Source organism: Balaenoptera borealis, assembly GCF_965194805.1.
Source record: "Balaenoptera borealis genome assembly, chromosome: 12".
NCBI classification, from domain to species: Eukaryota; Metazoa; Chordata; class Mammalia; order Artiodactyla; family Balaenopteridae; genus Balaenoptera; species Balaenoptera borealis.
Genome location: NC_138869.1, coordinates 80,738,423 through 80,753,381, shown reverse-complemented (window position 1 = coordinate 80,753,381; position 14,959 = coordinate 80,738,423). Strand labels below are relative to the sequence as shown.

Sequence of the window (14,959 nt, the reverse complement as noted above, 5' to 3'; positions counted from 1 at the left end):
GCTGATTTTAAAAAAAAAAAAAAACAACTGGGGAGAAAGCAAAATACTTCTCTATAGAAGAATGTCAAATAATAAACAGATGGGATGATGGAATTAGAAAATCATCATTTTGCAACTATCACAGTAATAACTGATTCAGGCAAAATTTATCTGTGGATGCTTTAACTGCTGAGTGAAAGCTTGATGAGGAATGAGGTATTTACATAGTCTCAAAGTACCTCCCCACAAGACACTTATCAATTAGAGGGAAAAAAACAGTAAACTTACAGTAGCAGCACAGCTTTAACCAAGTAATCAAATTTAACATCACCAATAATAAAAGACACAAAGTACACGTGTCCTCCATACAATACAATGAGACATCATCATCCTGTAGCCCTATCAGTAAAATATAACCTGAAACTAAACATGAAGAATCAGAAGAAAAATCTAAACTGGGATCCATTATACAAAATAACCAGCCTAAACTCTTTAAAAATGTCAAGGTTGGGCTTCCCTGGTGGCGCAGTGGTTAAGAATCTGCCTGCTAATGCAGGGGACACGGGTTCGAGCCCTGGTCTGGGAAGATCCCACATGCCGCAGAGCAGCTAGGCCCGTGAGCCGCAATTACTGAGCCTGCGCGTCTGGAGCCTGTGCTCCGCAACAAGAGAGGCCGCGATAGTGAGAGATCCGTGCACTGCGATGAAGAGTGGCCCCCGCTTGCCACAACTAGAGAAAGCCCTCGCACAGAAACGAAGACCCAACACAGCCATAAATAAATAAATAAATAAAAATTTAAAAGGTCAAGGTCAAGAAAAACAGAGAAAGGTTGGGGATCTATTCTAAACAAAAGAAACTTAAATAAATTCTCTGCATGGTCTTGTCTAGGAGAAAAAAATAGCTATGTAAAGTATACTAGAACAATTAAGAATTCTGTATATGGACTGTGAATTAAACAGTATTGGTAATATTAAATATCTTGATTTTGATAACTATACTGTAGTTATAAGAGACTGTCCTTGTTCTTAGGAAATACATGCTGAAGTACTTAGGTAAAGGAAAAAAAGACCCCCAGATTTTTAAATAGAAATTGAGTAATAAATTAGCAAATGAGGCAAAATGTTAACAATTGGTGGTGAATCTGGATAAAGGGTATATGGGACCTCTCTATTTTTGCAATGTTGCTCCAAGTTAAAAAAAAAAGTTTCAAGAAGAAAAAAAAAATCACTGTACTGCAGTTTAAAGGATGGACCCATAAAGTGAGAGGTAGTGAGCAAAAGTACACAGGAATGAGATCAGAAACAGAAAATTCTTAGAAGTCTTGAGTCTTCTAAGAATATGTATGTAGAATAATATTAAGTGGTAATTTCTAAAAGTTTTAGGTTTCTCTGTTACAGAATGAGGGGGTGGTACTAGGACTTCGTAGCTCTAAACCTAGATGTCTGTGAGCTTGCTCTATCATTTCATGCCCTATTCTACCATTTCATTACTTGACTTTTTTCAAAGCTCAACACTTTCTTGAGAAGAAGGAGAAAAAACTGCATAAATCTTTCATGTGCAAACAAACCATAATTATGGATGAGGATAAAAGTTTCAGAGAACTTTCTTAATGAGGTTTAAAATGGTAGAACTAAAAATGCATCACAAAAACCTTAGGAATTATCTCAACAATGATTTCTAGATACCTTTTATAAATTATGTTTAACATTACCATCTATTAAATGTAAAATTATTTAATTTTTTTCTCTAAAATTTATTCCCTTACCATTGAGGACAGTGAGGCTTACAAATGCATTTGCTACACATAACAACCTTATAATGCTTTCCTACTTAATTTCAAAATATTGAAGGTACTGACAAAAAGAAGCAAAAGAAACTAGGTTCAAAACAATCTGCAATGTTACAAGCATTATGCTTAGAAACTATCTTGCTAGTTCACAGAACAGTCCTCTTAGGTAAAAATTATTATTCCCATTTTGCACACTAAGTAACTACAGTTAAGCAAAGATGACCAAACCACAGTCCCTGCCATCATGGAGCCCAACATCCTAGATAGATTAAAAAACAGAAGTGTCCACTGGAATGCAATATGAAGTACTAGGTACAGAAGCAGTCTGGACAACCTTAAGACTTCATCTCATTGTTTTGAATGATATATAGTTGCTATGGTCTGCAAATTTGTGTCCCTGCAAAATTCTTATGTTGAAATCCTAACCCCACAAATTAAGAGGTGGGGCTTTTGAGAGGTGATTAGGTCATGAGGGCAGAACCCTCAGGAATGGGATTAGTGCCTTACAAAAGAGGCTCCAGGAGATCCCTTGCCTCTTCCACCATGTGAGGACAAAGTGAGAAGTCACCACCCATGCACCAGGAAGAGGGCCTCACTAGAACTCAACTATGCTGGCTCGCCTTGATCTTGGACTTCCCAGCCTCCAGAACTGTGAGAAATAAATTTCTGTTGTTTATGCTACCCAGTCTGTGGTGTTTTGTTACAGCAGCCCTAATGGACTAAAACAATAGTCTTCGTGTCTTGACATTACACTGCCTTTGAAAAAAAACAGCGATACTGGCAACCTTAAGGTTGTATGTCTACACCTCAGTATCTGAGTCTATCTAACCATTATAAAACTGCCAAATAATACTAGTTAATGCAAGCACAAAACCCTGAACATTCTCACTACACATACTTTTCCATAAAGAAAAAGATCTACTTATCCCTACACTACCACTTATGAATTTAGTTTCTCTTAAAAAAAAAAATTCTCCTAAATCCCACAGCAATTCACAGACGTAAAAAAAAATTACATCTAGCTTTGGGATAAAATATTTTTCAATCGTACTTTTGAATAGTGAACAAATTTAAGATTAATTTATAGGTGAGTCTCTAAATGACAGAGATCACAAAATAATTAAATGACATTCTGGCTGCACATGGAAAACAAAATCTATTATGTGAATATAGAAAACAACCAAAGGAAGATTTGTTTTAAACTTCTACTATTTCTGAAGTAGTTCGGCCATTTGCAAACTCTGGGCAAAATTGTATATAAGTAGGTCTTAAGTGGAAAGAAATCAGATAACATAAGTAGTATTATTTCATAATAAGGGAGGGAGGCAGGGAGGGAGGGAGGGAGGGAGGCGGGAATTATCTCAACAACGACTATACATTTACTTCAGGTTGAAGCAGACATCGGAAGGAAAAATAGTAAATTATTTGCCTAGACATTTAGGCAAATATTCACTTTAAGTTCCTGTCATAAAGTGCTTTTTTAAGGTAGATAAAATTAAGCTCTTAGTTCAAAAGTAAGACTAGAGTTTTAAAAAATACAAAATAAACACTAGATCAAATATAAAGTTTATTTAAATTTATTCAAATTTTTAAAATAGTCTACCTGAATCATCCTGGGCTTCATGAGTTTCACCATCATCTGTTACCTCTAATTCTTTCACAAAATTTGAGGGAAACAGTCCCAACTTGTTGTTCAGGGTTCCACTCCACCAGCCTTCTTCTACCTGAAAGAGTTCACAACTCAAAGATAATAAAAATTTCTCTTAAGTTTTCACTTCCCCCAAAGAAAAACTGAGCCATAGAAGTGAATGAGAACAAAGTTAGTGATGCAAAATAACCCCTTTAAATCTACAAGAAAACACAAAGGGAAAAAATATATTTTGAGTAGATTAAATCTGTGTGGATTGGATTAATCATATATGGGATTAGTCATATATCAATAGCACTTTGCAACACTTAACAACGAGAATTTATGATCAACTGTAATCTATGAAGCAAGTAATTTTCATGAAAGTATCAGATAACCAAGAATAATGTATTAACAGCAACAAGGAGATAGCTCTCTTCTGGAATGTCACTGTTTTAAACACTATGGAGCCTCCGTCTGTAGTTATGACATACATTATTTAAGCATTTGGAAATATCTGATTTGGAAAAAGTTTTATGAATATAAGAATATAACTTCCTAAAAGGCATAAAAAATTACTAAGTAATTTATCTATTTTACTTGAACAGTGAGTCTTAACCCAAGTATGGAAAAGAATCACTTATTTTTAAAAGTCCAGATGCCAGGCTCTACTGAACACTCCCTCCCAACCCCAACCAGAAATATTTCTCAGGAACCAAACTCCTCAGAAAAATGTTTACATTCACAAATAATGAGGCTTATTATTATTTAATAATAATAAGTTATTTATGAAGTTATTTAATAATATTAATAACTTTAAAAATGTATAATTTCTTCTAAGGATGCTAAGAGGTCTTAATAAGTAAAAATAATTTTTTAAAGAGTAAACTATTTACTATCAAAATTCACTTGACAGCAGTACATGCAATATCATAGCTAGAAAAAGCTCTTTTTTCTGTTTAAAATATTTAAAAAATTTTTTTCATCTCATCACAGTCACAAAGGAAACTTTAATAAGTTATTCATCCAACAGGCACTATGTACAAGTCATGGTGTTAACTGATAGGAAAATATTCAAATTTGCACATGAGACATCTCTGTCCTTGAATAAAACAATCTAAAGAAGAAAACAAACAATAAGCAGATAGTTACAATACAATGTGAGAGGTGTTATAACAAAAGTGTGAACAAAATGCTGTAGGAGCACAAAGGAAAGGCATATACGAATCAAAAAATGCTCCCCTAAAAGGAAATAACAAAAGAGCTGGACAGTTAAGGCTAAATGAGAGTTTACCAGACACAAAGCATGTGAAAAATGTGGTACCATAAAAATGAAGGACTTATTAATGGAATATATAGCTGAAATGCGAGGTGCCTAGAATACATGCTATTTAAGAGAGAAATAGAAGGCAGTAAATATGAAGAGTTTAGAAGTTTTAGCAGACTTAAGGAGGCACCAAAGGATAGAGAGTTCTTCAAACCAGGTGTGATGGAAATACGTAGACCAAACTGGAACAGGTACAACAAAGAGAACGTCAAACTGTTAACTACACCTGGAATCCCAAATTGACAGCAATTGGGTAGTTAGGGTAAATAACTCTATAAAATTCCTATTAATTAAGGAATTCTTAAAAGGCAGGGTAGTATAGTGGTAAAGAGCACCGACTCAAAAACAAATTGTGTGAGTTCGGATTCTGGTGCTCTGCACGCCAGGCATATGAACTTGCACAAAAATACCTGAAACAAGATCACCTAACCCACATGCTCATCTACATGTAATCTGGACAGTCCTCCCACCGATTAAGTGGCAGGCTTTGTCCCCACCCCCTTCAATCTTGCTGGCTTATGACTTTCTTTTAACCAACAGAATGTGGTGAAAGTGATACTATCACTTCCAAGGTTGGATTATAAAAGGCTATCACTGTGTTCACTGAAATGCTTACACTTAGAGCCCTGAACTGCCATGTCATAAGTCCTACTATCCTGAGACACCTGGGAGCCCAATACAGTGAGAAAGCCAAGCCGAATGGAGAGGGTACATAATGGCTTTCCATAGGGAGTCCTGGTCTTTGAGGCTTCTAGACACTAGACATGTCAGTGAAGAAGCCTTCCTATGATTATACCAGTACCCAACTTTGAACCTTTCCAGTTGAGGCCCCCAGACATCACAGAACAGAGACAAGCCATCCCTCTGTGCCCTATCTGAATTCTGGACCCACACAACCAACAAACCTAATGAAACAGTTGTTCTTTGCCACAAAATTTAGAATGGCGTGTCATGCAGCAACAGTAGATAAGCCAATCACTTATCTCTGTGATTCAATCTCTTGTTTGTAAAATAGGAGTAAAAATTCCTATCTCCTTAGGTTGTTTAGAAACTTAAAGGAAATAATAAGTGTGAAACACTTAGAATGGTGCTTCAGACATAATATAGGCTCGATAAACACTATTATTATTGCCACCTGGTAGAAATAAACCAGAACTGCCTTTTGTCTAAACACATTGGAGTTTAACATAAACAAGAGGTAAATTACATATTAGCACACAAAATCAATCTCAGTGGCAATACATGATATCAAAACATATACTTTGAAAATGGCATCTTTAGCCGCTAAATAAAACTTTAATATTTCTTTAACGGTTAAAGCAGAGATATGAAAAGTTATTTTTTAAAATATTTTAAAATCTCATTCTAAGATATTAAGATGAGGGAAAGTGCTTTTGGGTTAATATTTGAATGTGATAATTCAAACAAGACAAAGTTTTTTAAAACATTCTGCTTTTGTATACCTTTGCTGTGCAAAAGGTAAAAATCCTTCTATTTTTATGGCTTGTGCCTAAAGTGAATTAAGAATCAAAGAAAAGGTTTATATTCTTAGCTACTTAGATTACATTAATTTTAGCTAAAAAAAGCTTATTTTATTCTTAAAGTCAACAGATACAAATTCAGTACACAAATATTAGGCATAGCAAGGATGAATAAAGCTTTATTTCTACAGATAAGACAGCCTTACTTTAAGTCATTAAAGATCCATTTTAAAGTCTGTATCTTAAAATTAAAAAAAAAAATGAAACTGGAAAAATAAATTTAACAAATTAGTATTCTTACAAAGCATTTTTCTAATCCCCAGAGCATCAATTCCAATTGCTGCTTTATCTCTAAAACACATTTTTGCCTTACCTCTTCGCTAATATCAATAGTATCTCCCACTTTCAGCTCCAGTTCATCCTCATTTTGTGGAATGTATTCAAAGAGAACTTTACACTGACGCTTCTTGGTCTCTAAAGGAGGTAACATACAAAAATTAAGAAAAATCATGAAAACAAACAGTAGCACATTTATTTACATACTATGCTTATCGTCATAGGATTTGCATGTATGAATAAAAACAGTACGTGGAAACACTCTCAACAGCTAACCACAGTCTACTCTGGCTGGCTTTCCACCTTGTCCCCACGCTACAATCTCTTCATCCCAAAATAAATTCACACCAACTACAAATAAGGTGGGCTCCCAGCAGTGAAATCTATTTATGTATCTGATCCCACTGATTATACAAAAGTAAAATATCCACTGCTAATTTTGAGACTGGAAACAGCGACAATAAAAGACACTGTTGGCACAACAAATTTATCACAGCCAAATCCTCCAAGCCAGTGATTTTCAGGATACTTCCTGATCAAAGCTACGGATACTTAAAATGCACTAATTTAAGAGTAGCTGTGTCAAAAAAAAAAAAAAAAAAAAGACAAAATGCACAAATCTAAAATGTATTTTATCTTCTTTAAGCTCTATTTTCTGACATAAAAATCAAACTCAGGTGAAGGTAAAAATAATTTTACTTTAGCTTTTCAAACAAGCTTTATTTATTCAGACAAGTAATGTTCAGGAAATGTAGGCCTTTAAAAAATGTAACGATTCTTTTTAATGAGTATGAGTATCTTTTTAAATGATTTAAAGTGAAGAAAGAGTATTAATTAGCCCTCCCGCCCCCAAGCATATATATCAATTAGCTTTGAGCAACCTAGTTATATATTTTTTCTGTGAAAACACTGAAATTTTATTGATATACTGCAAAAGACATTCACACCAAAATTTACTAAGTATGTGAGCAATTTTAGAAGCATAGAGACGAAAGTACTTTTACCATGCATTTCAGAAATTTCCCCAAAACGTGAAATCAGTACATATTAATAGTACAGAACAAAAAAAGTAATTCGTAATTGTTTACATTTCACAAGCCAGTGTCCCATGTCTTACAAAATGCTATTCAGAACTTCAAATAATAGTAAATGTAAATGTCTGAAAAAAGAAATTGAAATTTAAACATGCACCCTCCTCTGCCCAATACTTTCATTTAAGCTGTTAGTGAACCACACGAGAGAATCAGTATTATATCTTCTCTGAGAGCAGGTCCCCCGCCATTTGTACGTGGGCAACACACATTTGTGCAGCTCTTTTGCTTGCTATTATTATGTGCTATGTTTTATGAAAGAGACAATACAACCGAGCACACACTGCAGGTGGCCAACAATCTCAGGGAAAGCCAGTGCAGCTCAGGAGGCCTGGCCGCCGAGCCAAAGCCCTCCCCAGTGGAAGCAAAAGCTGTATCTACAGAAATGGACACCGGACGAGGACATTAAAAGAGCTTTGCAGAATCAGAACCTTTGCCAGCAAAGACACCAGAACTTCACATTTCCCAAACAGCCTGCCCTATTTAGCCAAGAAAAAGGAAAATCACTCCCCGTACACTTCATGTGCCAATCGGACACCTGCCAGTTAACCCACGGGAGTCACGGCGGCAGCAAGGATGCGCTCCTGGCAGCTGTCCCGGCTGGATGCCGCGACCTCCCACAGAGGACAGCGGCCTGACCCCGCCCAGCAGCGCTCGGGGCCCCTGAGGCCAGGTGAGGCCCCACAAGGAGCCGAACGTCTTATCTTACAGATGAGGAAACTGAGAGCCAGAGGGTGATCCACGCCTGCTCACGGGACACGACAGTTGACAACAGAGTTTACCTCTCATTTAGGTGGCAGTTTACACCTGGGACATACACAAACTTGGGCACCTGTGCTTTCTGATGTATAAAAAGAATAAAGATCTTGGGGGCAGTCCCAACAGTCATGTCCTATCAATGCTCTTTTCCACGTAACCTAGTTATAGTTTAATCAAAAGCTTTGTTTTTGTTGTTTTTCCTTTCACACTAGCATAATTCTCCAGAGTGTCTTCTTCCAAAATAGTGTGCAAAATTATCTGCAAAGGAATTTTTCATTTTTCAAAGGAAAATCCACATTGGATGAAAACATCTAAACAGCCCCTACTATTGCTACAAAATGTGAGTCATTTATTTAAAAAAGAAAAAGTTTTCATATGATTCCATATTTTTATATGGTTCACTCATAAGTTAAGGTGAGTGCCTATATTAAACTTATCTATTAACTGGCAGCACAATTAAAGGAATTTGGAGATTCTTCACATTTCAAATGGCACATACAATGTCTACCCATACATATTGGTCAATAAATATTTACTGAATTTCTAAAATGTATCAGAACCTTTACTAAGCAGAAAAGAAAGTGCATGTAAGAGTAGAACTGTCAATAAAAGGATACGCGAAATTCAATTTTTAAAAATAACTATAACGAGTATTTTTTCTTAAGTAACCTCCATATAGCTTTTCGGATCTACAAAGAAATTAATGATAAAGTTTTTTTTTTAATCAGTATTTTATAAGTAAAGCCATTAACAAGGAAGAGGATAAAGAAAGTACAACAAAGACAGGGACATATTTTCGTCTTTTATGTACCAGTACCACTCCAAGTCCTTCGCAAACATCTCCCACACAAAAGGTCATAAAAACTTGTTATACATATCATTTTACCAGTGAGAAACAGGAACTCAGCAGTAATTGTCCAAGACTGCAAGAAAGAGGCAAAACTAGAAGACACCCACTTCTGACTCCTAAGCCTTTTATCTTCCCACTGTATCAGGCTGTCTCCTTTACAGATTAGAGTGCTTTAACAAAGCTCATGCACTCTAGTCACATTGGATCCTTACTCCCTGAAAATACCATGGACTTACTTATCTCCATGGGTCTTCCAAGGGCTGAAATTCTAACTAGAATAGAATGCCATACTCCCCAATCTTTACGTAAATGATATGTCCTACCTAAAGAAGAGCTTAAATACACCTTGCTCAATGACTCCAGTATAGAACTGCCCTTTCATTTGAATCTTAACTGCACATTATATATATATCTCTAGTATGGTTCTTAATAGTATAAAACACTGTAATAATAATTACAAACATTTATTGAGCACTCCTTATAATATTTACTTCACGTGTTAATACCTCTAAAACTCTATGAGGTATAATTACTATCACCCCTGTGTTACAGTAACTTGATGTTTTCCTCTGTTAAACTGTGAGTTTTGAATAATTATCCATACCCAGCTTTATTTGGCAGATTTGACTGTCCACACTAACATTGCTCTTATGGTCTTCATACCCACAGGTATTATGGTATTCAACACATAAATGTCAAATAACTTCAGAAAAACCTTTTAGAAATATTTTATATGTTTTGAAAAACAAAACCAAATTGTGTGAAATTACACACTAAAGTGACCTTCCTTGTTGTTTCTATTAAAACAGAAAATCCTGTATTTTCAAATGTAGGTCATCAAAAATGGCAAGTATTTCACGGTTCTAAAAAATAGATCTAAATATTCAGATCAAACAGAGTTCTTAAATTGTGGAACTATTTCTTATTGAAGAATATTGTTTTAATTTTTCCAGCAAATGCTAAAATAAAAAGCATACCACACTCAGAAGCTGGGAGGTTGAATGCTGAAATTTCAGAGATAGCAACAAAAAGATTTCTGATCCATTTTTGGTTCCATTTGGTTCTGGAAAGTATATCTTCAGATTTTATTATAGCATTTAAAATTTTCTAATACAAAAAAAATTTTTTTAATCAATTTTGTTCTCCAGTAAGCAAAGATAATCATCAAGAGTTAAGAAACATTAAGACTGAACCATTTGCTACATGGTTGAATCTTCTTTAAAATTTTTTTCTTATCCTCAGCAATAAAAAAATCATATTACTTAGGCCATTAAGTGAAAAATTCAAGCTATTCAAGATTCTAGCTATACTGCTGAGATATACTACTTAAGATAATCAAAATCTTAGAAAACATTATCGTCATCATCACGAATAAAAAATACTCATGTGCTTAGCGATGAGGTATCATGTCTACAACATACTTTCAACTGATTTAGTTTAAAAATGTATTTATACATGTATATAGAGATAAAGCCAATATAACGAAATGTTAACAGCCAGCTTAGGTGAAGAATATACCATGTTTAGTGTACAATTATTATTTCAACTTTTCTGTAAGATTTTAAGTTTTTCAAAATAAAATACAAAATCAAAACACCCTACCCCATTCATTTGAGAGGCCACAGCTGGGGAGGAGTCAGTTGAGTGAGTCGTTTCCCCTTATAAGTCAGAATATTTTAATGTCAAAGAGCAGAGCCTGAAATAATATGTCCCCCCCCCCTTTTTTAATGTCTGCTGTAAAGATGTATAGTCAGTGACCATATTTTGATGATATTCAGAACTTTCATTATCTTCTTCAAAAATGACTCAAAATTGGGAGGCATGCTATCAACTGTTCTCTGAGAATGAAACACTGTGTAGATTAGCATTTTAGTCAACTAATTTTTCATGTATCATTTCTTTCTGTATAACTACTAGTGATCTATCAGTATCAATTTAAATGTATCTTTTACATTCAAAATAATTATTAACTAGATGAAAAATCACTTCTGTAGCATGAGTTCCCACTAATAAGGAATACAAAGTTACAAGCACTGATGCCTTCCCTCACACATGCCATGAGTAGATTCATAACTGGCATCAATTTTTTTCCAAATGTAAAGTGAAATATCTACTAATATTCCACACTGTATGTTATATAGAATTGTGATGTTGAAAGATGTCATTTCTTTAGTGCAAGTAAACTACTCTACACCATTACTTTTGTGCCTGATTTTACAAGGGTCTCAACAGTAATGTCATTTGTACATGTTTTTGCTATGAGAAGCGTAAATTGGTTCTTTTCTGTAACTTTAGCAACTTATTGCAATCAACTTTGTCCTGGAAAATATTCTGTGCTCACTCTAGCTTAACTAGACACATGCTTAACTTACACACAATAGCAAAAGTTTCAATGGTTTTGTGACTATACTTTGCAAAAAGGCCAACACTTTTTGGCTTTGGAGACTAGAGAAAAATAGCTAACAATTCCAGTCTCCAGATATCTATCATACTATCTATTTGAACTTCTCCTTTTAGTTGCTTAGACAAAATTCAACACACATGCAGATGCACCTGTCTTGGCACACAAAGATTTGAACTGAACCTTCACAATGCAGGCTTTATCATTACCAACGTTTAAAATGGTTTGGTTTTTTTTTTCTAATATTAATGGTATTGATTAAAAGGGTATATACTACTATTTAACATTACAATGAACAGCTTCTGAATAACTGATCTATTCCATAAATTAAGGATATGATTCAAACTAACAGTAACAACGACAAAAAAAAATCTGATAAAAAAAAAAAAAAACATTAGCTGCTTTTCCTGGAAAAGTAATCTGAAAGCAAAAACAACCTGCATCCTGTTTTAAATGCTAGCTAGCACCAAATGACCAATTTAGCCTTTGCAGCACATGTACTTAAAAACAAATTATGGAGGATCCTTAGGAAAAAGCCTAAGCCTCCTGGCACCAACTATATAATGGTTTCTCCTTCTTACAGGAAAATGAATTATGACCAGGGTTCTCAAGGAAGGTAAATTTAGAGTCCTTTCCCATTAGGAGACAAAATAACCTTGACGTCCTTTGTCCAGCCTCTACTTAAGATGAAATTTGTCCCTTTATAGCTCAGTAAAGCTAAAGAAAGTAGTAAATAAGTTTTATAACAGAGGTCATAAATAACCCTTTTGTGGGTCTAAAATTCTCCTTGTGCATAGAAATTCTCTATAGAGGTTCACCTGTAGGATGTGGAAATACTGTTATCTATCCCCCAATCTCCAAACAGAGTTAAAGAGTCGAGGGCAACTAGAACTAGTAAACTGTCCACCTTCGGGCAGCAGGCTGAAAGCAGTATGGGTAATATCTAAATACTGTTTGTACATTGCATTTACTGGGAAACAAAGAACACGTATAACCCTTTATTGGTCTGTCTCAGTGACATGAAACCTGTTTTTTATGAAAATCTGTTTTCATTTTATGAAAATATTCAAAGGGTGATATAACCCAGAAAGTAGACATTTCGCCAAATTCATAGACAGTAGCATAGAAAGTAACAGGTTGAGATATGAGGAAACTATAAAAATCATAAATAGTCTTACATTTGTGAAATGTATATAAACAAAATTTCTTTATGTTATAGACTATTTGGTACATAAGGCATTTTAGTACCAACATCAAGCACAAGGGACCACAACATCAAAGACACTGATCGAAGATAAATGTGGTTAAATACTCATTTATAACTTATTAAATCAAATTGAACATAGTAGTCAGTATTCAGTCTCTCAAAGGGCTTCAGGTTTACTATGTTAAAACACTTTCCACTCCCATAAATGTAGTACTTCTTTGTATATGTTTAATGCTTTTTTGAGTAAGTCTTTCCAAGACTAAGTTTTTGAGAACAGCAATATTACCAGTCTTTTTTTCTTACAACTTTCTCACCAGCAACAAAATAAAACTCAAGAGTTTAAGTGATCTAAGGTTGTAAGACAGACTCAAAATCATGTCTGACTTTAAACATGGTGCTCTCTCTCTATGCTAAACTGTTCTCTTAACATATTTACACTGAATACTTAAAAAGCACTCTGCTGGGCCAGCCACCTTGGAAAACTGAATGTACATGTTCTCATGGCTAACTACTAAAGAAAACGTTTTATCAAATGCTTGCATCTATACTGCTTAAGGATAAGTAGACATTTTAGCATTCCATTAAATAAATGGTATTAAAGTAAATTTAAGGCAAAGTGTTAACTATTTAATAGAGTGTGTAAGACTAATAAGAAAACAATGTCTTATATCTTAATTTACAATCCCTACAGACAGCTGTCAGCAGCTCATGCTGGATTACCAGATGAAGACTGAATACATGGGCCAATAACTAGTAACATGAGAATAAGCAGGAAGTTTTTGTAGTCTGCTACAAAAGGTTGAGCTAATTTTTCTTACTATAACTTATGGACTGTTATAAAACAACATTCTATTTTGATTTAAATAAATAGGAAAAAAATTATTTACATACTCTTCTTAATGTTTTTGGTTTGTGGATGTGGCTGAATTCCTCCGGCTAGAAGTCCATAGGTGCTTATTCGTTGTACAAGACTTGCTACATTCCCTTGCCTTTCCCGTTTGATGGGCAAATTGTCATCCTTGGATTCTGTCTCTCTCTTAATTTCCTACAAAAGGGGAAATCAGCAAATAGGCAAATTAAGTTGTATTTTATTAAATTCTCAAATGTAAAATACCAAAACCAGGTACAGTGATTATTATATAAAACATAATATCAACAGTTTTCAACCTTTTTCTCTGCCCACACATATCTAAAGAATATCACACACTTTGGTAACAATGACTTATTAGGAGTTTAAGTCTTATCAGAACTAGAGATAGAGGTAAAGAAAGTGAGGCTGAAACACCACCTCTATCCCAACACACAAAGAAACCCTGCAATCATAAACAAACAATAAGACAAACAATAATTCTAAGTCAGGGTGGGCAAACTTTTTCTATAATGGTCCAGATCGTAAAATATTTTAGGATTTGCAAGCCATACAGTCTCTGTTGCAACAATGAACTCTGCCATTTGTAGTGCAAAAGCAGTCATATACTTAAATGAATGAACAGAGCTATGCTCCAACAAAATTTTATTTATGAACACTAAAATTTCAATTTCATATAATTTTTTACATGTCATTAAATACTGTTCTTCATTCGAATTTTTCCAACTATTTGTATAACTCTTAGCTAGCATTCTCAGCTCATGGACACTATAAAAACAGGTGGTGTTTAGATTTGGCCCATGGGCTGTAGTTTGATAAACCCTAAGTCATAGGTCTAACAGAAGATAGGTGAATCTTCATGAAAAGAAGTATGAAGTTTTATTGGAAGACATAAAAGAAGACATATGAAAGAGAAGTCATGCCATGTTCAGTGACTGAAAACTCATTATCATAAAGATAGCATTTTCCCCTAAAACTGACGCAATGATGCAATGCAAGTGAATAAATATATCACAGATTTGGAAGAGCAATTAAATAAACTGGTTCTAAATTTGTAGAGAAGAACAAAAGACCAAGAACAGCCAAAATACTTCAGTGAAAAGAAAGTGAGGGGACTTTTTTTTTTTTAACTAAGATATAAAGAAAAACTACATGATACTATAAATTAGTGTGTACTGGCATAAAAACAGACATACTGATAATGAAACAAAATAAAGAGTCCATAAACAGACAAACTTGATTTA

The 14,959-nt window shown here is 34.4% G+C and overlaps 1 protein-coding gene across 3 annotated transcripts in view; it reads right to left on the bottom strand.

The window, feature by feature from the left end:
- The window catches only part of CD2AP (CD2 associated protein), a 111,121-nt gene that overhangs the window by 48,858 nt on the left and 47,304 nt on the right, over positions 1-14,959 (bottom strand). For all 3 annotated transcript variants that reach the window (XR_014232706.1, XM_082347615.1, XM_082347616.1), the window contains exons 3-5: positions 13,739-13,892; positions 6,577-6,677; positions 3,372-3,492 (exon numbers count right to left, since the gene is read on the bottom strand). Coding sequence is in view for 2 of the 3 variants with exons in the window: in XM_082347615.1 (XP_082203741.1) it covers positions 3,372-3,492; positions 6,577-6,677; positions 13,739-13,892 (376 nt within the window). In the remaining variant the exon portion in view is untranslated. The remainder of the gene's footprint in view (positions 1-3,371; positions 3,493-6,576; positions 6,678-13,738; positions 13,893-14,959) is intronic.